At 39.8% G+C, this 22,398-nt stretch overlaps 1 protein-coding gene across 1 annotated transcript; it reads left to right on the top strand.

The window, feature by feature from the left end:
* Window positions 1-314: 314 nt before the first annotated feature.
* Window positions 315-21,903, top strand: TSPAN3 (tetraspanin 3). The gene is made up of 7 exons (XM_040077327.1): window positions 315-457; window positions 11,103-11,294; window positions 12,333-12,407; window positions 15,894-15,995; window positions 16,320-16,472; window positions 16,765-16,848; window positions 20,963-21,903. Exons 1-7 carry the CDS (start codon window positions 395-397, stop codon window positions 21,053-21,055), a joined length of 762 nt encoding a protein of 253 aa, XP_039933261.1. The 5' UTR covers window positions 315-394; the 3' UTR covers window positions 21,056-21,903.
* The last annotated feature ends 495 nt before the right edge of the window (window positions 21,904-22,398 follow it).

Below are 22,398 nucleotides of genomic sequence, written 5' to 3'. Positions count from 1 at the left end.
TATGGTGCAGCTTTTTGTGGGAGGATGCGAATGTTCAGTGTTCTTTGGTACCTGTTTTAATTTTTCACAATACTGTAAGGTAGTCGGAAAATTATCGCTTCAGGCGCTGAAGAAGAAGCACAGGCTGAGTTTGGTACACTCTGCTGCCTGCATTCTGAGGCTGGAAGACAGCGCAGGCCGGTCCCTCACAAAAACGCGCCACCGGCACAGCCCCGGCGCGGCGCCTCCTGAGGGCGGGACCGCTTTAAGGGGGAGCGGTTCGCCATCTTAGGTGCCTCCGCCCCCTCGCGCCACGTGACGCGGGCGACCGCCATCTTAGGCTGCCCGCGCGGCCGGGCGGTCACGTGCGGCGGCGCTGAGGGGACGCGGGGCCGGGCCGGGGCTCTGCGGCGCCATGGGGCAGTGCGGCATCACCTCCTCCAAAACCGTCCTCGTCTTCCTCAACCTCATCTTCTGGGTGAGTCCGGCCGCCCCTCGCGAGGGATGGCGGCTTCGGGGTTCCAGGTCGAAGCCTGGCCCTTAAGAGCGCTGCGGGCCTCGCTCGGGAGCCGGGAACCCCTCCCACCTCTCCACACGGCTTCAGTTCGTGTTTAAACTCTTTATGTTTAACAGGCGTTCTGAGCCCCTTCGCGGGGTGGGGGGGGTTCAGAGCTGGGCTCAGTCCCTTCCCTCGCAGTCCTTTCCCCGAGTTCCAGGGTGGGGGGAGCTGAACCTGGCATTGAAGGTTTAACGAGCATTAGGGATCTTGGGGTAGAGGCTCTTGTGTAAGCGAGTACAGCTTCTCTCTCTTGCGTTATTGAGCTTCTCAGGTCTCTGGCAGTTTAATTTCTGTAGCCAGTTTAAGTTTTGTAGCGCTCTTCTGGCCATCTCGGTTTGGCCGTCCGCTGCGGGACATCCCAAACGCTTAGCGGTGGATTTGGGGCGCTGTTTTCTTCCTGCTGCTGGTAACACAAAATCAGGACATACGTCTTTATATATTTATGCTTCACGTATTCCACTAGCCAAGGTAGCATTGTTGTATTTATGCATCGCTGAAACCTCCCACCGCTACAGTGATAGTAAGACAAAAGCTTGCAAAAAGGGGACAGTAAGTTGCTCTAAATTACCTTTTTCAGGATGGACATACAGGCTCTAGCTCGGCATTGTGTCCACTATAATAATTGGCTTGTCAGAACAGCGTAACTCTTAAATAAATGAAATCAAATTAAAGAAGAGTCTGTAGATTTTTAAGAATTCCCATTGTGCATTTAAGTACTGCGTTTTTCCTGCTCTAATCCTAGCTCCGGGAACAGAATATCTGTTGTCCCAACTGTTCAGAAATTTCATCTTTGGAGAAGTAATAGTGGGTAACAAGCTGTTGGAACATAAAAGTGTAGCTATATATAGTAGCTTCATTTACTATTGAAAGTCATATAAACTCTTACTAGCATTACAGGATGACTGTTCTTGTCTGAATTTTTACAAAGGAATGCTCCTTAAGGGTGCCTGGAAATGAATCATGGTCAGGGAAAATGCATATCTGTGCATTCTTACCGGCTTTTGCCTATGTAGCTCTTCTGGGAGAGGAGCAGTGAAGGTGAGGTATATTTGGCCTTAAGTGGTGCAAATTAGAAGGCTGTAATTCTGGCTGAGGTGCAAAGGCTCCATTCTTTATCTTTAAAGTAAAAAGCAGTGATATCAATCTCTTAGTGCAGCTGTAAGGTTGGAATCTGCTTTTGTTGGGTGTGGCTTTTTGTTAGTTGCATAGTTGCAAGTGGCATTTTAAAAGCTCTGTAATGGCTGTTACTTCATGCTTAAAAGTTTTTGACTGGACACCGTTTTTGTGAGTTGCCTTCTTGATGGCACCTGGAAGCAGATTTTTCTGTAGTTGCTGATATAAGTGAGGCTCCATTTGGGTAAATGAGCACAAGTTCTGTGTGCAAAAACTGCTCCAGAAGCTTAGTGATAGGTATTTGTTCACTGTCTGCTGCATTTAGTAATTTAACTGCATATTGGAATTGGCAGTTATTCATCTCATACAGTGGTGGGGTCAAAGTTGTTTTGTGTAATGCTGAACTTTGTGCTTTACCATTTTTGATTACTTTGGAGATAAGCTTGGCTGAATTTAAAATGGACAGGTTGTATTTAGAAAAGATGTACTTCATGTCAAATTAAAATGTCATCAATCTTGTGTTCTGTAAACCACTTCCAGCCTAAGAAGTCAGCTTGTGCTGACGGCTTTTTGGCACATAAGTGACTGGGTTGCTTGTGTTGGAACAATCTTGCAGCTCATTAGATATATGTAGAATGATGCAGGCTTTCTGAAAGTGGGAGTTACAGAAAACAGTGGTTTTCCTTTCTTTCACAAGCTAGAGTCAGTAGCTCATTTGTTGCCTGAGTTGTGTATGTTAACACTTGGTGCTCATCTAGTTGGCAATGTAAGCGCTTCTGTGCTGCTACAGAAATCTTTTGCTTGTCATCCATATGTAGCTCCAATATTGATAATTAGAAAATTTGGATTTCCTGAGACTTGACAATAGACAAATGCCTTTAATTGGTCAAGTAACTATGAAACCTCCTTTGTTTGCTTTTGCAAATTTGCTCCCCCTCTAAGGTTTCATATACCAGTCTTCTGTGCTATCACTGTCTTCATGGTCACCTGTAGGAATAGCAAGTGGTGACCACACAGTGGATTATTATCTCCCCTCTTGTCACATGGCTCTCTTACTTGTGGGAGGATGTGAATGTTCAGAGAGGTTTTATATCTGTCTTATGACTGAGATGTTCAGAAAATTATCAGTGCTGCGAAGAAATAAGATATTTGCTTGTTTTACTTTGGAGTCTTGGTTCTAACTTTTAAAAATTTCTTTCAAGTCTGAAAGAGGTAAATCAGACCTTGCTGACCAGTGACAGTCACTCACCATCTACAGCTACTGATTTCAATTCTACAAGTTCATCTCGTTGTGAAGAGTCTTGTGCTACTTGTTAAATTTTAGTTGACACCATAAAATGTCATTTATTGTCTTGTGAAAACTTCTTTCTGCTGTAAAATTCTTATATTAACTGTACTTTCCTACATGCTGGTAATACTACAGGATTTTTATGCTTTAAAGAAAATGGGATGTGGAAGCTTCCTAAAAGCAGGGCCGGTACTAGTTTGTCTTGTAGAAAGTTGAATTGACTTTACTCACCTTTCCATGTTTTTGGTGAGGTATTTTGATAGTTCAGCTGAGTTGTATTTGCAAGGGGTGTTGAGCATTGAGTGCATCTTCATAGGTGTCTATATTGCCTTTGAAGTACAGTTCTGTAGGAAAACAGTATCATGACTGATAGTCATAAACAGTAGCAGAATGTGTGGAACAAGAACTTGAGTTTTGGATAATTTATCAGAGTGCTAAAGGTCAAAAATACTTTACCAAGAAATGGGTTGATATGAAGTACCAGTTAAAACTTGCCCTCCATAGACCCGGGAATACTGATCTGATTAATATGTTTCTTAGAGTTAATTTTTGAGTAGATATGATAAATGACAGAGGAAAGCCATTCCTTCAGTTTGACCTTTACCTTAAGTTTGCCCCAGATTTATTTGGTCAACTGGTGTCTTCTAGTGGATGCCAAGTCCTTTAAGGCGAGGTACTGGATAGGAAGTAATTGTGATGTGAAAGACAATACAGCTGAGAAATAAAGTAATGGAACTTCTGTACATATATCTTCATAATCAGCAAGATTTTTTTGTTACCTTGATGAAATGTTGTTAATGATTAATTTAAAAGAAAATTATAATAAAGTATTTGAGAATAACATGTTCTTCAGGAAACCTCCTAAATTTACAGTCTGCATAATTTTGAAAGAGGATTAAATATCTTTACCTGGAACAAATACCTAAAGACTGCTGTCGAATGTGCTTGTGTGCCCTTAATTTAAGGCTTCATGGTGTGACTTGCATAATTCAGTTGAAACCGGTTTGAAGATGAGATGAAGAAAAAAATACCAAGGAAATGTTTTCAGTCTTAGTTTAGTTCCTAGGATGGAATGATAAAATACGCAGTGTTCCATGTGGTCTTGCTTCAGAAAAGGGAATCTGTCTAATGTGCTTTGACAGCCTGCTCTGCTGAAATAGTGCAATATCCTCTGCTTGCTGAGGTTTTTGTTTCTCCTCTGTGTCCTTCTCCTCGAGACAAAGAATGAACTCTGCTTCCACAATACTTTCAACTCAGTAGTTGCAAACTATTTAAGTTGTGGCATTTAACTGGCTTGAAATCATTACTTTGACAGTTCATTTGACTAAGCTGTTATAAAACATTCTTGGTATGATTGTTTAGAGAAATCTTAAGTCTCTTCTTCTGTAGAGCACAAATACTTTTACAGATCTGTGCTCCCTGCACAGCTTGGGTGTGCTCCCTGCAGTGCAGTGACTGGAGTATGGGAAATGGAGGATTTTCTTAGAGGGGCTGCAGCAGTCAATGTGTATGTAACATGTTTGGGATTGCTAGTAGGAAAAAAAATGAAGCAATGGAAAAAAATCATTCCAATTCAGTAGCAGAAAGGAAGATTAGAGCTCACTTTCTCTTACACATAGCAATAAGCCCAGTATTTTCTGTAGTTTATTGTGAGCTTGTGAGTAGTTACTGCTCTGGACTTTAAAACAAACTTCTTGAGAGGTTCTTTGGTGATCAAAGATTCTAACTGATGGATCATCCCAGAGGTAACTTTGCAGGGATTACTTGACCAAAGCCCTTTTGTCTTGAAAGACAGTTGCTTCTGGATGTAAAAATGCAGTGTTTTCTGCTTGTGCTACTATGGTGGTGTAAAGCAAGTGTATCCTTCAGGATTGGTAATTGTTTGGAATCATGTGCTTTAAAAAACCAGTTCTTTTAATTTAAAAATTAGGATTTAAAATTCTCAGGTGTTGTGCCCTCTGAGTGATTTGTCTTACAGTAATTGAATATGAATTTTCAGATAGCAAACATGGCCCAGGTCCTGAAATTTAGCAATAAATACTTTGATTTGCTTTTAAGCAACATGGTTGTGTTATTCACTTCTCTTTACAGGATGAGTGTCAGGTCTTTGCCTGGGATTTTTCAGGATTTTTGGCATCAGGTCTTGAGCTTAAAAGACCTAATACCTAACAAAACCAAGTTGCAAAGTTAAATGTGATACCTTTGAATAGTACAAGAAATTTGTAATATCATTTTACCTGGTGAACTTTGAAGCACAGAGTGATCATCAGTTGTTCTCCTGCAGAGCAAGGAGTCTGGGAACAGTAGAGCACCAGCTCAAGTTACAGCCCTGGTGGCTAAATAGGTGTAAAAGAATGGCTGTATTGTTAATTTGGCTTCTAAAGAGGTAGAAGACTACAGATGCCCTACATCTTGCAATTAGTGGCACTTAAAATGTGTAATACCAAATGCAAAAGCAGCCTAGCTCAGCCTTTTGCTTTAGCCTAAAAAAGCCTTTGAATTTGAGATGTTGGTCACAGAATTGAATGTGGCTGGTACAGACAGAGCAGTCTGGCTTCCTTGAATTTTACAGGGCTTGCTTGTTTTACAAGCCTTTAAGATAGTTTTAACTGTGTTATGGAGCTGAATGGAGTTGCTGTCTTTCTTATCCCAAAAGAATTTGTAAGACAGTTATAGCTCAGTGTTCAAGTTAAATTATCACTGATGGCAACAAAGAGTGTCAGAAAACCAGTGTCATTGGGTTCTAAGCTGGTTCTGCATCTATTTCAGGAAGCAAAGAAAATATCAAGTATGGGTGTGGGTTTATTTTGGAGGGGAGTGGAGAGAGATACTCAGCAGGGAGGTGCTGAAAAGGCTAGAAGTGAAATAAACCCCAGAGAGATTACGTTGGGCCTTTGAGGTAAAGGAGATAAATTTTGAAGAACAGAAAGCTAAAAGGAAGACTTAAAAGCTTTTATCATCCCCTTCTTTTTAAGACAGTAATCAGGCTATGAGTACCCTAGTGTTGGAAAGGACAAAAAATGTCAGAAGTACCCTAGAAGTCAAACAGTGGAGAAATGTGGAAAAAATCCCACTTGTTCAGGTACTGTTGTAAGAAGCCCAAAGTTTTAGAGGCGGACTCCAATATCAGTGTTCCTGCTTGTGAATAGGAAATGTTCAGGAGTTGGTATGCGTGGACAGAAGTAACTGTAGTCTCAAATCTGTCCTGGGGTAAACGTGTGTTCTGTTTTTAAAAAAAAAAATGTAATAGAAAGCCAGTGAGAACAAAGATATACTCACATTTAACATGAGGAAAGTAATGGACATGCTGGGAAAAAGTTGCTACAACAGGATCCAGACAGAAAAACTGAGGGTCTGTTAGTGTAAAAGACTTTTTTCTTACTTTTTCCCTAGGTTCTTTTTATCAAAGATGATGTAGATGGTCTGTCAGAATATATCATGGGTGTAGCTAACAATCCCATGCTTGAAAGATATTTCTGTAATAGAGTGAATAATTGTTTAGGGTGATGTCTGCGTTGCTATCAACATTTACCAATCAACAGTGCCAAAGTTGTAAGTAGGTGTCCTTACCAAAAATGTGAAGTACGCCTCTTGCCTCATTGAATACCAGGTGTGTTTTCTCCTAAAATACAGTATGTTGCTGCTACCTTCATTTTCTTGTTCAGAGAGTATGTGTTTTTCTTAAAACAGTGAATAGAACATAGATTCTAAAGGGACAAATACTATTCTTTGGCTGAGTTAATTGAAACAGTACTACAAAAGAAATTCAGAACTTCTGCTATGTGTTCTATTAGGGTCCCAAAGTGAAGAAAATTCCATAGCAAGGGGAAGAGTAAAAGTATGAACATACAAGCGTTGATCAGATCTCTTTGGCAGTAACATTATTAGGGTAGTGTAAGGAAGCATTTGCTTGTAAATGAAGCTGCAGCGTCCATGGTTGATAAATAAATGATCAACGGAACAAGTGTAAATATATTACACTCATCTTAGGTAGCTGTAATTTTGGCTTTCAAACTGCTGCAGTGTGTGAGCATTACCGAAAACATAAAAATAGTTCTTGGTGTGTGTTTGCAGCCTCCTTGGAAGACAAACAAGCAAACTAAATCCATGAAACTGTTTCGGGGTGCAGTTAGACAGTGTACAGCCTTGTACACCTCAGGGCTTGTGAGAGCTGAAAGCTGACTTTGGGAAATAGCCATGAGCTTAAGAGACTGTTACAGCAGCCCAAAGACTATTCAAAGAACCTTGATTTTTAACTGAGCTTTCCTAGAATGTGTTGAGTGATACTTACCTTGTGTCATTGCATCTTCCAGTTTTCCCTCAATTCATTGTGTAATTGTTAATCTTTTAATAACTCCATAGAGGTTCCAGCCAAAGCAATAAAATCAATCTTTTTCTGAACTGTGAGAGGTCTTCATGTCTTAGAAACTTGCTTCTGATGAAAAGGATGTTGAATTGCTCAAGCCTTTTGCAATGAGCTGTCTTTACTGACTGTACTTTGATATCAGTGTTTTTAAAGGTCAATTCATCCTATAATAAGAGTGTACCTGCTTCAGGTTCAGAACTATGAATTAGATGCAGACACCTGTAAAAGGATGTGTGAATGCTGAATAACCAGTTGTGTCCCTAGAATATGCACGTGACCTGGCACAGATTCAGGAAATGCTGCCCACCTCTATTCTGAGCATTGAGCAGATTAAGCTGGAGAATTCTTGCTTCAAGCCTTGTTTATCAAAGACTTGTTTGAACTGTGTGCGGTTCATATATTTGGCTTCCATTTAATGATAGTAAATACATGATTGGAAACAAGATAGCTTTATTTTCAATTGTCTTTGACTTGAGCAAGTTTGGACTTTGCAGCTTTTCTCTTTACTCTGCAGGATGGTAAACAGTGAGATCTGGATTATGATTTTTTTTTTTAGTTATCCTTGTGTCCATACAGACTTTGGGTTCCTTAGATGATTCCTATTTTGAGATAGATCGTTTAAGCACATGGTGCTATTTTGGGTGGTTTGGGGTGGGTTGTTTGGTTTTGGGCAGGGGAGAGTCAGTCGAGTTGGTTTTTTTTCTTCAAAAAGCACCATGTATTCAACTTTGTATTTGGTTTGCTGCAGGTAATAAGTGTGCATTTAACTGGTGCAGCCCTGGTCAAGATAGACTGCACACTTTGTATGGTTAAAACTGTCTTGTCTGCAGGGTTTATATGTTATTTATATCAGTGGATGACACTGTGCTGCCTGCTGAGACCTCATGTTGGAACTGCTGAGCTCTAAGAGGGAGGGACCTTGAGCCAGTGCAGTCCCACTGACTGCACACCTCAGAGCCGTCAGCACAGGAGCTGTACTTGTCTTCTGGCTTAGTTTCACCCAGAGTGACTCCTCTTATATGCTCCTAAGACTATTCAGTGATGCAAGCCAGAAGGTAGCAAGAGAAAACCATCAAAAGATGAGCAAAAAGGATTGCTTCAAAAGCTCTTTTCTCATCCCAGCTAAAACTCTTCAGAGACCTCCCCCTTCCTGGTTTAGAGCAGGCTGAAATAAACACTCAGTGTCCCATGGTTGTGAATGGAAAAGGAACGGGAACTCAAACTTGTTTACATGTCAACTTACTGGGTAGTGTTGCTGCTTCCATTGTTCTGTGATAGCCTAAGTCCTGTAGCTGTTCAAAAGCAGTGTTCAGCTGGGGGGAAGGAGTTTTAATCTTCATGGCTTTTAAACCTTGGGCAAGCTCCAGCAGGTGCCTCTGCTCTCAGGACCTTCCCCCCCCTGCAGATGACTTGTTGAAGAGGTAGCAGCAGAAATTCTGTAGAGTATGATCATTTCACCACAGAGGCAGTGTTTGTTTCAGAAACACCAGTTCCTCAGCATTGTCCAGGCCCAGTGCTGTCATAGATGATTAGTTGTTCTTGTGCTGTGTGTGAAAGGGATTTAATGAAGTCTTCAAAACAGACAGCTTTTAATCTGTCTAAAGGCTGCAAAAGCAGTGTTTCTTAAAATGCATGCCCTTCTTGAAGTCGGGAAGGAAAGATAACACCTCTAGACAGATTTAATTTTTTTTTAAGGCTGAACTCCTTTTGCTTCAAATACATTCTTCAAATGTATGTACTTAGGCAGTTTATGATCCAGATTTTTCTTAAGCAAGGAGGAAGCCAATTAAATTTCAACAAAAGGACAAAGGAGTTCACAAATGGTTCTGATTTCAGCTTTGTGGGATATATTCTGTGCCTGATGCCAACCACAGCTGCGGTTTTTCATCTGCCACCTTATAACATACCATATTTCTAACAAGCATTTTAGTTCTTAGAAATAGGAGATTACATCACTGGACTGTCATTCACAGGCTTCATTGCTAGGCAACAGTCAATGTAATTCCATTGTTCAGTGACACTACTTTGAATCTTTGCTTTGTGTACAGAAAGTCTGTGTCTGCATTTTGCCATGTTGTACCTAATATGGCAGGGTTTGTACAGATGGATTAGCATTACAACATCTTCTGTGCAAGGGGACAGTTTTGCAATAGCTTGTTCATTCTTGTCTGGAAAAGATGTCTTGGTTTTTGTTACTGAATTTTCAGTTTTCCCTCCCCTTATATGTGCATAGCGCCTTTTACTGAATGAATGTGAGCCTCCTGGATGCCTTCAAGATTCCTGCAGAGCACACAATTACCTTTGCTGCAGAAAGACAGGTGGAGAGGTCAAATGTATTGCTCAGATCCATGCAGATGATGATACTTTTGAGCTGGCTCTTAATATCTTTGACATAGTGTCTCTGTAGCAAAGTGCTGCAGGGAATATTCCATACATAAAGTAATATTCTGGTAGTGGTTGTGCACTATTTTTTTTATAGAAAGGAGTTGCAGTAATGTTGCAGTACATCTAGTGTATAGTGGCAAGCAGGTCTGAAATCCTGGATACCTTTCGTCTTGTGGCTTGTCCTGTTCTGTGCACACTGAACAGGCTTCCCAGGGAAGACTTCCAAGGCTTGAGACAACGCCTTGAGCAACCTGGTCTGAATTCATTGTTGACCCTGCTTTGCACAGACAGCCGGGCTAAATCATGTTCTAGACTGAATTATTGATTGAATCTGTGATTGTACACTAGCATGATCCAGCCTTGCAGTATCGCAGCTACTGGAAGCAGCTGGCTGTGTGTCTGCCTTCCTCTTCACAGGGCAGGGAGGGGCTGGTTGTAATGCCAGTGAGTGGGAGCGCTGTCTGGAGGCAGCCTGCAGTGTTCTCCGTCAGATTGGAGCTGCAGTGTGGCGCATTTGTTGAGTGAGCTCTTGTGTCCAGGGTGTGGATTGGTTTGTAACAGGAGCACTACCCTTCACTGAAATTCCCCAGGTCATAGTTTAGCCATTGCATCTTCTGAGTGCATTGTTTTAGCTTGGTCTTGTATTGGGGTGTTGGGAAAGCGTGTCATGAAACATTCAGATAATATTGTCCACATTGCAAATTGATGTTTCATTCTGCAGCACGTGTGAGGACAGTTAGGAAAGACATTTGTAAAACACAAACTGATAAGGCCCTTGTATTTAAAAATAAATGTGTGTTAGTTGGCTCCTCAAGCAACAGTTGTCTGTCTTTCACTAGCTCTGCTCAGCTTAAAGATAAAGAAGGTATTGATGCGCTGGGACCGTTGTAAGGGAGGCAAGGTCATGGCAGATGGATGTCTTACTGTTTAAATCTATCTAGTTGCAGTTTCACCCTACAGGGCTTATTTTGCACTAACTTCAAGTTGACTTTTTGTTTAAGAGGACCATTTCATACAACAATCCTGTGAACATCACTTTTGCAAGTTTATGGTACATTTCTGTAGGTAGTTGGCTCTGCCTTTTAATAGTTGGTGGTTTGTATTTGTTTCTGCCTGCTTTCTGGTTGGAATCAGATTTTTCCAAGGCTGTGAAGCCTTCAGAAATGCTGTTGTTTCTAGCAGTTCATTTTCCCTAGCAGAGGTTAAAGTTTACAATCTATGTACTATCATACCTACATAGTTTACAATCTATGTTACTATCTGTGACCTACTGTTAGAGTAACAGTAGGTCATAGATAGTAGCTGGCAAAATTTCTGGGGAACACTATGGTGTTTGATAGAATAATTATTACCTTGCTGAAGGAAGGGCTTGGTGTTCCAAGGAACTTACCATGTTTTTGTGCCTGTTGTAGGCAGCAGCAGGCATCCTGTGCTACGTGGGAGCCTATGTGTTCATCACATATGATGACTATGATCACTTCTTTGAAGATGTCTATACACTGATTCCAGCTGTTATCATCATAGCTGTGGGAACACTGCTTTTTATTATTGGACTTATTGGGTGCTGCGCTACCATTCGAGAGAGTCGCTGTGGACTGGCTACGGTAAGTGCACAGCTCCTGCAGAGGCTTGGCCTGGTGTATATTTGGATATTTGGCTGCCTTCTCTCTTAATAAACTCCTGAGATATTTCTTAAAGTTTTTTTCTTTAGGGCCTTAAAAGTTTTCTGCTTCATTTTGCTAGGAACATCTTGTTTCGATTTTCTGTTCTGTATAAAGGTGTTAAATTAAACATTTCTAGCAGCAGAAGGCGTCTCAGCTTTACCTTTTTTAGAACTGTGATAATCTCATTAAAAAATGTAAAACCATATGATTAAGTCATAAGAGTTTTTTAAATCTCACTTTAATCTGTTGTGGTTGAAAACCTGAAGTGAAAGGAGAGAAAAGTGATTCAGGAGCCTTCTTGCATTAAGTGTCTTGCATCGAGGTCAGCTGAGGGTTGTCGTAATGCCTGATTATTTTCTTCATGGCTTACTTGGGACGCTTGGTTTGCAGTATTTTATGTCCTGTGTTTCCAAGCATTAGAACTGTAATTTTGGCTTGAAACCTAGGTAGGGAAGAAGAGAGGCTGGTGCCTGAACTGTTCCCAAAGGGGAGTTTGGGGCTTCTTTAGTTGAATGCTGTGTAGACTTCTTTAAAGTGCTCTTAAATACAGCAAGACAAATGCATAGCTTGCTGTCCTTTCCAGTTGTTAGAGAGCTCAATCTGAAGAAGCATTCCCTTAGTCCATCTACCACTCTAAGTAACTGCCTGTGTAGCCTCTTTGATGAGACATTCCTGCTTACCTGACAAAGAAGATTGAAAGAAACACTTAAAGACCTGCAGCATGGTATTTTCAGTACTAGTAACAGCTAGACTTGCCTGACTGGATAGCTTCTTATTACTTGGTGAAGCTGTGAACACTAAAGTTTCTTGAATGAATTCTGGGCTCGTTTGGTTAATTTAAGTGCCTGCATTAAATTAAAACCTGTTAAATCAAAACCATGCCTCAAAATAACTTTAAATAGGAAAATCTATGTGGAGCCTTTTATTAGGTAAACAAATAAAGCTATTTGCAGAAACACTCTTGATTTTGTTTTACAGTTTGTGATCATCTTGCTCTTGGTGTTTATCACTGAAGTTGTGGTTGTGGTTCTTGGATACATTTACAGAGCAAAGGTAAGAACTTCTCACTTTCGGTGAATGTTTTGTTGTGAACTCTGACCATAATACAGAGGTGTATTCTTTACTGTGTTTGATTCTGTAGAACTGTTAATGGGTATTTAAGGGAATAAAATCAAATGTCTGAGTGATAATTTGTGATACCAGTACCTTAAAATTTAGAACGTCAATGCAGAGAGCTATCTTGTAGGCAAAAAAATTACCTGGAACATATCATTAGCAGTTGAGAAGGGAGTCACAGTAATTGGTGCCTTTACATTTTCTGATGGTCTTCTAATTTATTGATGCTTTGACTTTGTGAATGATTGAGGCTACACAATGTTTGAACCTAGGGCATTTTTTTTATATGCAATAACTTAAATGTTGTCAAGTGTTTTGGTGTGCAAACTAACACTGCATAATAATAAAATGAAATAGATTAAATGTGTTAATGTATACTTTCTGGCTTCACACAGGTTGTTGACAGGGATTATAGCTAAAAAATTACAACTTTTCCCACTTCATTGTTTAATGGAATTAAGAAACAGGACCTAAAAAATGAAATTAGATGTGTTTCTACCAGCATAATATACATCATAATACTACATGGTATTAGAGATGCCACAATGTAGCTTGAAGAAATATGTAACTTGCACAGTTTGCTGGCTGTTGATATGTCTATATCTAAATTCTGGGGGGGGAAAAAGTAGGCCAGAGAAGGCATTTTAGCTGTGACATGGAGCATGTTTGCAGTATAGGACTCTCAGGGATATCCTCCCAGTAAGCTGAACTACAGTAGCATTTCTCTTTCCTTGGCCTTTTGTGTCCTGTGAACAGCACAGGTCTCACTGGTTCAGAATTCTCTCTTTGCTTTCTCCTGCTATCCTGGAACAAATAGGAGGATAGCTTGGAAGTAGAAGTGGTGATTTTGCTAGGGTCCCAGGGACGGCTGCTTTGAGTAAACAGCTGACAACATGACCTTGAAGTGTTTGTCTTATAGACCTGGTGCATAATACTTAGCTGCTTCAACAGAAGTGCTCTGCTGGCCATGCTTGAACTCAGAATGGTTTTTTTTTATGCTTTGCATTTGATTTCTGGTATCTGGGCAGTGAACTGAGATGGTCATCGGGGATTCTGAAGTTTGTAGTAGAAGTAGACCTTAGAAGCCACTGAGGAAAGCACTACAATTCCCAGAGAGTAGGAAGTGGGTTCTTAAGTGTTGATCTGAATGGTTTCCTTCTGTTTCAGTTCTTGCAGAGGTATACTTTAATATGTGCAGGAATTGCCATGGATCTGATCTGGACTAAGCAGTAGTCATCTTACTGACTTAGATGTTCCCATCTTGAAGGGACTTGCACTTTTTCAGTGAGCAGTATTGACAGCAGATACAAGCAGATGCATGGGTCTTCCTGTGTGTTCCTGTTGCCTCTCTTTTTTTGATTTGCTGCCATACAGTTTTCACTGCAGTAGGTAATTCAGGGCCAGAGCTTGGGAGAAGAGGGAAGGTAGTCTAGTTTTGGTGGCAGCATGATCTTATGTTAAGCTGTTTGTGAAAGTCAGTATTTGAAAACTTAACCTTAAATCTTTGGAAAGGACAGACGTGTTTTGTTAGTGAAAATAGCAATTTTCTAGTACCCTGCAGTATCTAGCATCTTTAACTATTGTTCCAAGTGCAACAGAAATAAATTTATTACCAGTGAGCTGAGAGGGGAAGTCTGCTTAGCCTTCTGATTATTTTTGCCAGGATAAATAAGTCAGCTTTGTGCTTTGTTAATTTTGGTCTGTTGTTTCTGGTTTTGGGTTTTTTTAAAAGCACCTGAATCATGTTAGAAGTATTTGGTGTTCGCTGTACAAACTTCCAAACAGAAGGAAAGATCGAAGTCATAGCAGTTGTTGGTATCAAGTAACATTGAGCATAATGCCTCAAGAAAGTGACACTGTGCTCTCATTACTGGTCTTAGAATCACTTAATTTTGCAGCATGCCTCTGTAAACCTGTGTGTTGATCCAGTTAGGGCTGTCTCAGAGTCATGTGGAACATGCCCAGGCCATGCTGAGATGGACTGAGCTGCTGCAGAACCTTCCAGCACTGGTCCTTAGCAGTAAAAGTCAGACTTTTTGGAAGTGCTAATACAGATTAAACAGGCTTGGTTGGTTGAGGACCTGCTGGCTTTTTTCCTTTGGATGGAGGGGTTCACTTTCTTCATTTTTCTAGGTTAACTAGGGCTAGTGGTTTCTCTTTGGCTCTTAGGGACTTTGCATGGTTTTCAGGCATAATGTTGCCTTGATTGAACCACAAGCCAAATGATGCACAAAGAAGCACTGAAATAAATTATTTTAAAATGTATATGATAAATTGAACAGCTGTTTTGTTATGACTTGGAGATGTAAATCAAATTAGTTGAACTGATCTGAAACAAGTTGCCTGTGCAGGCTAAATTGACTTTTATGCATACCTGTCTTGAAATAGACAGCATTCTTGAGGAGGGGGTGGTGGAATTCACTTGTGCTATTGCTGAGAAAATTCTTCCATTTAAGTATTTAAAGGAATGATGTGTTGACAAGTCCTTCCAACTGTAGCTTGCAGATCTGAAGAATATGCATGCTTAGGGCTCAGTCCTAAAATTACATTCCTTGCACATAATTCCTGTTGAATGTGATAGAAAAAAAATCCAATCAGAGCTAATCTTAAAATTGCACACATATTTATTCTACACTAAACTGTGTATTATTTAAGTAATTTTTTACAGTAAAATATAGTACTTAAAAGGTTCTAGTAAGGTTTCCTCGAAACTGTGCATCATAGAATACTTTTGAGGGGACAGGTGACGATTCTGGAGTGGCATCCGTTTCTAGCACAAGTACTTGACAGCATCTTGACTGATGTGCAGTAGCTCTAAGACCTGTTGCAGTAAATGCTGCTGTACACAATGTACTGCTCTCAATGTTCCTCGGGAAGCCCTGGGTGACTGGGGCTGAACAGAGAGCTTGGTTGCTGTAGGGTCAGCCAGAAAGCATCTTTTAGAATTTATTTACCTGTGCTTCAACCGAAAGAGTAGGTGGTATGGCTTAGTACCTTTTGATCCCAATATCCTCATAGTCCCAAGGGGAATGAGTTAGCCCAGATGGTTATAATGGTTTTGGTTTGAAACCTTGAAGTAGAAACATGAGTGCATGCTCTTATTGAGAATCCTTAACTTCTTGAAATGTCTGCCATAGTATCACAGGGAAAGAGTACTCCTTTTCTGAGAGATGGTACAAAGTTACTTTGCCTAAACTCTGGAAGGTAGCTGCCTGGATTTTCCTTCTCCCTTAGCTGCAAGCTGGAAACATCTTGGCAAAAGATTCAAACTTTAGGAAGCTGTACCACTCAATTATGTGATTTTAGATGATGGGGAGTTCCCTTGGTTTCCTGAAATGCTGTAGCTGGAAGCAAAATGATGTTAGCTAACATATGCTACTTCTGCTGGTGAGCTAATGCAGATGCTTTCCTACCCTTTCCTAGGTGGAGGATGAAGTCGATCACAGCATTCGGAAAGTATACAATAGATACAATGGGACAAATCCTGATGCAGCCAGTCGTGCTATTGACTATGTACAGAGGCAGGTGAGACAGCAAGACATATGCTAATTTTCTGCTCCTTTCTGTCTTTAAAGCAGAGATGCTGTTGCTCTGCTGCTTGTGTAAATGGCCTCCCTTCATTCTGACAAATCTAGGAATTTGCTGAATGGACAATAAATAGCTTAACTTGGTTAAAATTAATATTATTTTGCTGATGGGGAGATACATTTTTATATAATTAGCTATCTATCAATCTGTGTTTGTATTCAAATACGTAGTACTTAAGTACTTTTCTGCAGTGGAACATAATGTACTTGTCTTCCTGATATTGCAATTAGAACTGAATTCTTTACCTGTCTGATTATCCAGCTGCGCTGCTGTGGGATCCATAACTATTCAGACTGGGAGAATACTATCTGGTTCAAACAAACTAAAAACAACAGTGTGCCCCTCAGCTGTTGCAAAGCAGCCCTCAGCAATTGCACTGGCAGTTTGACCCACCCCATGGACCTTTACTCGGAGGTAAGGCAGCCACAGCATGAACTGGCACTGCCACATGCTTTTGCTGGCAATTTGTTTTCTTGGGGGGAAATCAAATCTTGGGTGTATTTGCTTTAACAGAAAGTAGATGTGGTTTCTTGCAGGGGGGAAATCCTCTCTCTCCTGTTTTCATCTGTGAGTAATTTTCATCTACTTTTCATGCTTTTTTTAGTGTTAGCAATATCTTTCTCTGCCCTATGTGATGCTTTTGGGGTTTTTTGGTGTGTCTAAATATGGTTGCCAGATTGATACGTAAGAAACCTACTTGTTTCAGGGGTGTGAGGCTCTGGTTGTAAAGAAGCTTCAGGAGATCATGATGTATGTCATCTGGGCAGCACTAGCATTTGCTGCTATTCAGGTAAGAGAATGCTCTTTGTGTTATCCTCTTTTAAATTAGATCTAAACTGCAGTACAGATAATTACAGGTGTGCACATACAGATACTACACTTTAACACACAACTTCCCACTTCTATGTGGATGTATATTCTCTTAGAGCTGAACAGTCAGTGTTACATGCAGTAATCCATTCTGATGTAAATGGTAAATTATTTCTTGAAAACTTAATTATCTAGGTATTAAGTATCATAAATGTCCTCTGGTGGCATTTAACACTTGAAGAGTTTACATAGCGTTTAATTTCCGACTTCTAAACATTCTTCATGCTGTTTTAGAGGTACAGCAGTTTAACTATGCGTCATGGTTTACAAATGTCAGGACCACCCAGGAGATCCACCAAGGGTTTTGATAGTGTGCTCAGCTCATGTAAAACTGAGTTACCCTGGTCATAAAAAGGTAACTGAGGAAATAAAGTGATGTGTATATTAGTATTTATTAAATTTTAAGGAAGAAATAAAAGACTAGTACTGTCTCCCAAACATGTTTGTAAAATTGAAATTTTGAGTGCTCATCGACTGGCAGACTTAGTACATTAATGATACTATTTTCAGACTATGCCTATGCTATGGTCTCTGTAGTACATATGCTGAATCCCAGGAGACTTAAAAACTAATTTCAAAGTTACTTTAGTGTTCTTAATAGCATTTGAATTCAAAAAACATACCTGTCAAGTCCGACAATTTAAGTACTTTTATTTTCAAAAGCAGCTTTTGAGCCAGATTGTAAGTTTGAAGACAGATAATATTTTGCAAAGACTTGTGAAAATAGGGTTCCCTTTATATTTCAGTGCTCTAAGGAAGTACTCATAGTAGTGTATACAGTCATGTTGAACTGTTCAGAGCTGGACTACTTTAGCTATGGAACTTCAGATTTGGTGAGATCTGTGTTCAGTGTCCTGAAGGGAAGGCATAGCTTTAATTGTCTTTCTTAAAACTTCAGTTGTTAAGCAATACTTGGTCTGTTTGAACAACAAAATGTATTTGTGTACTGAAAATTAATGTCTTTATCACAACCATAGTTACTGTGACAATTTTTTTTTATGTCAGAAGAAAGTGTCTCTTATGAGACTGACTGAGGTGAATCTCAAGATTATTGTTAGTTTTGGAGTTTGCAGGTTGATGGGCAGGTCTGCTGCAAAGTGCAGCACAGTTCTAATCTTTTCTGGCCCTGGCCCAGAGTTTGACACGCTTGCAATGGCAGTGTGGCTGCTTGCACCCTTCTGTTCAAAGTGTTCTGTTATTTATCTCCCGGAATTTGAGACATAAGTTCTGACATATTTGTCTTTGCCGTACAGAATTCAAATATGTACTTGGCCCAGTTCTCAGCAGAATGGTCTGTGGGCTAACTGAAAGGGAAATTGAATGTAAACTTCAGCACATGGCTGTAACTTGGGTCATACCCTGTAAACTTGGAGAAATAATTATGTTTTTCTCACCATTTGGTGAATTTTGCTACCTTCCCTGTGCTCACTGCATACTTCCCTCTGAACAGATGATTTTGTTATGCAATGAGGCTGTTCGAAGTTCATTACCTTTAATAGCCTATAGTCAACAAATTTAACCTTCAGTAATTGCTTTAAAATTAAAAGACTGGGAAAAGTATTTTTGCAAGGCTTGAAATTTATTAACAACTTACTCTTTTCTGTATAGAAGTAATTCTTGGTATGTTCATGTTTCAGTTACCATGCGGTTCTTCCAGTGGGCAACAATTCCCTGGTCCCAGCCCCAGTGACAGCACAGAACTATTAATAGATAGGGAGCAAAGACACAGCTTTTGTGGTTAGTGATCATTTACAAAGGGCACATGTATCTACAGCCAGTGGATTTTTGTACAAAATTGGTTTGGGGAAAGATTGAATGTAGTTATTGCTAGCAGGCAAATTATAACCAAAGTTAATAAAAAAACTAAACAAACCTTCTGAAAGTAGGAGATGTCTAAATTTTCCTGAAAGCTGTTAAAGAGGAGGATGCCTGGATCCTTCCTCAACACAGATGTCTAAAATAGCTGTTCACAATATTAAATAGCAACCCAAGAAAAACAGATTCAAATGCCTTGAATTGTTTAGAGGTGTTAGCGTATTTTTTAATGGCATAATAAATATCTGTAGAGAACATTGAGATAGTTTATAATGGATTCTAGGAATGTGCTCAGAGACCTCCGAAAGGACAAAATTTATTTAAATAGTAACTCAGAAGTTAATTGCATGAGGTTTTGCTGTAGTACCTGAATGTTTGAGATTTTACACAGCTCTCTATAAATTAAATGTCTCGAGGGAGTCATTGAACAGGGTTGTCTTTGTGTAAATAACTGTAAATGTGCTGGATCTACTTTTATTCATTTGATGTACATGGCTAGAATGAATTGTAGTGAAAGACTAAAGGAGGTGTTGCTCTGCATCACACTTTTCATTTTATCCTGGCTTTGAACAGCAGAGAAGTTTTTGTACTTGAAGGCTGTGAGCCTTCTTGACAGTTCTGTAGCCGCTGGTAACTACCATAAACTCTCCATTTCCCAAGTCTAACTGAAGTGGGTTTAACTGTAGACATTCCCTCTCATTCAGAAGGGCTGTCCATGACCAGTCATTCTCTCATGTAACTTGTTTCCTCATGCTCTGACATGAGTTTATAAGCCTGAGCACCCTGATGTCCCTGCTTATTGCAGGAGGCTTCGCTGGATGGCCTTTAAAGGTCTGTCCCAACCTAAAGCATTCCATCATTCTATGATGATGTATTTAGGAGTCTGTGAGCTGGAACAATCTGAGTGAAGAAAGGTGCTGGTTTTGATGACAGCTGTAGTGCCATACTACATTGTTCTCCGCATGCTTTTTTTAACCTGGGCTGGTTTCTCCTATTGATCCAAAGCAGATAATGCACTGCAGACAAAGAGTATTGATCTTTACAGCTTGTTCCTTTCCAGGAAGTGAAAAGCTCATAACTAGAATTTCATCATCTTCTTTCTAATCACTACTTATTTAGATTTGGGGGTTTTAAACATTCTGTTTTCAGTCTTTCAGCAGACTGGAGTGCTGTATTTTGTGTACCACCATTTAGTTTTAAACATGTTACGCATCTGATGTTTGCATTGGCCTGTATATTTAAAAAGTCAGTAACTCTCCTTTTGTCCCAGTACTATTTTCACTGGGCTTTTGCCTTATCAGAGAGGAAGATCTACACTTGATTGTCTGCTCACCCATTTTATTCTTATTTGCTTTCTGTCCAAGGGGTTATTTATGGTGTATTTTTGGACTGGGTTCTTTTTTAAGAAATCAAGTTACCTTTAGAGTGGTGCTTTGTAATCCAGAGCCTCCTGAATTATTTGCATCTGTGAATAAACTTCTGTGCATACAACCAAATCAATACAATCTCACACTTTACTAGAAGCTATTGCCAGTTACCGTGGACCACAGAACACTGTACCTGCTATTTTAGTAGGTACAATCTTACTGTACCTTCAATAAACATGCAACTTCTTTAAAATATGATGCCCTGTATCCCCAATTATTCATGTGATTTAAGTCTTGTAAGTGGACACAGTGTGATCATACCCTAAATCCTGGCAATCATGCCAGCACAGTTGTGGTACTGTGAATTTTAACATGTCTAAAAGTGAATTATTTGCCTTAGATTTAAGCTTTCTAATGTGGCGTTTTCACATGTCACATGAGTTTTATCAAATCTCTTTCCAAAGCCCATTCTCATCATAGCAGTTAAGCTGATGCATTTGAATTGCACTTGGATTTTCCATACCAGATATGGTATCTAAAAATCTTTACCTTTCATTAAAAAACATTAGGAATTTCTTCCATCTGAATCTGAATTATTGAGGCAGAATACTAGTGGCTGACCAAAAAAAAAAAGTTTTGTTTTAGATGTCCAGGATAATACTGTAAAGAAAATGAGACTGAAGTTTGTGGCCCTTGCAGTTTGCAGCAGGAACCGAGGCTCTTTCAGGAGCTGTCGTGTGTTGCCATTTCTGTTAATTACAATCTTGAAGCATGCTGACAGTCTGTGCTGAGGTTGAGTCTCTTGAAGTACCTTCCTTGTTCTCAAGCTTGTTCTCTGTTTTTTCTCCCTAGCTTCTGGGCATGCTGTGTGCCTGTGTAGTTCTATGTAGGAGGAGTCGAGATCCTGCCTACGAGCTTCTCATTGCTGGCGGAACCTATGCCTAGAAGAGAATTCCGACATGAGTTCAATCTTCCCCCACTCCTGTGGAAGGTGAACGGGCCAGGTTTACTTCCATAGCTTTCTTGCCCCAAGCACACCTTTCAGACATGAGGGCAGCCGCACTGTGCACTGGTGATGGGCAAAACAACAGCTTTACACAAACCCATATAATTACCTGTGACTTTCACTGTTTTAGCCAGCTATTCATGTATCTAAATGTTTTAGTATGCTAGTAAACTTTCTAATTTCAGAACCATTTGCAAGTTAAGTGTAATTTGGTTGATATGGAAGTCAAAGGACGTGTGCCTACTTTGGTAGATTACCTCTAAGCGTTAACTGGCTGATTCTTGCATATAGAGAGAGGCTGTCTTAAACCTTCACTACGTGGAACTTCTCTGGCCAAAGTTGTACAGAGGAAGCCAGCTGTATTTAATTTGAGAAGAAGAAATGTTTTAATCTTGCCCCTCACCAGCGTCACTTTTAAAAAAGAAAAACACCTAAGTCCAGTACACTTTATATATAAAGAAATTGTGAAGAAAGGCAACAAAACCTTAACCGATTTTAGGATTATGTGACTGCAGTTTTGACCTTCAGAGATCCAGTCTTTCAAACATTAGTGGTTTAAAATACAAGCTGGCTTTTCAGGAGTATAATGTATGCACTACTGTTCTATAATGAAATATTTCATTTTTCTATGAAGAGCATTTTATGTGTTGAGTGAACTGTTAGACTGTAGACCTTCAATTGGTTTGGAAACAATGTAGCCATGTAGAGTAGCAAAGTAGTATGTGAAAGTGATCTCAACTGTAAATAGTAAACCTGATTAAATAAATCTCTATATCCTCCCTATAAACATGTCTTGTTTTCTTTTTAAGATTCCAGTGTATTTCATCCAGTGGAGTCTGGGTGTGCTGGACAAACTCTGAAAACAACAGTTTTGGGTGGCTTCACTTCAGTAGATCTGTATTTATGGTTTGCTGGAAACCTGATTGTGTCGTATTTGTTCTTTTTTATTTGAAACAATAGCAGTGAATCACAGAACAACAAACTTGGCTGAACTCGATGGAAGTTTAACATCTTGTGCATATCATTAAGGAGGAATCAGGTGCCTCTAAACAGTGGGTAATGAATAGCTTTACTGTAACTGTAATTATGCTTTAATGTATCTTGCATTAATCAGATCCTTAGTCACTGCCCTACTTCCAGTGCTTCAGGTTCCTCCTCCTTTGCAGAAGCCAGGATTGTTCAGATTTTTTACCAGTTGCCTATGTACAAAGCAGACATGCACAGCTAAACTGACATCAAGGTAATCTCAAATAACTAAAGAAACATCAGCCAGAAAAAGAAA

Source organism: Hirundo rustica, chromosome 13 (assembly GCF_015227805.2).
Source record: "Hirundo rustica isolate bHirRus1 chromosome 13, bHirRus1.pri.v3, whole genome shotgun sequence".
Lineage (NCBI taxonomy): Eukaryota > Metazoa > Chordata > Aves > Passeriformes > Hirundinidae > Hirundo > Hirundo rustica.
The sequence above is the reverse complement of the archived record's forward strand: the minus strand, read 5'-3'. Positions and strand labels throughout refer to the sequence as shown.

What these genes read in the sequence shown, in the direction of transcription:
- TSPAN3 (XM_040077327.1), top strand. Translation starts at nt 395, where the DNA reads ATGGGGCAGTGCGGCATCACCTCCTCCAAAACCGTCCTCGTCTTCCTC. An exon ending in GTCGCTGTGGACTGGCTACG is followed by an intron (nt 11,295 to 12,332) that starts GTAAGTGCACAG and finishes TTTGTTTTACAG; the next exon opens with TTTGTGATCATCTTGCTCTT. An exon ending in GATACATTTACAGAGCAAAG is followed by an intron (nt 12,408 to 15,893) that starts GTAAGAACTTCT and finishes ACCCTTTCCTAG; the next exon opens with GTGGAGGATGAAGTCGATCA.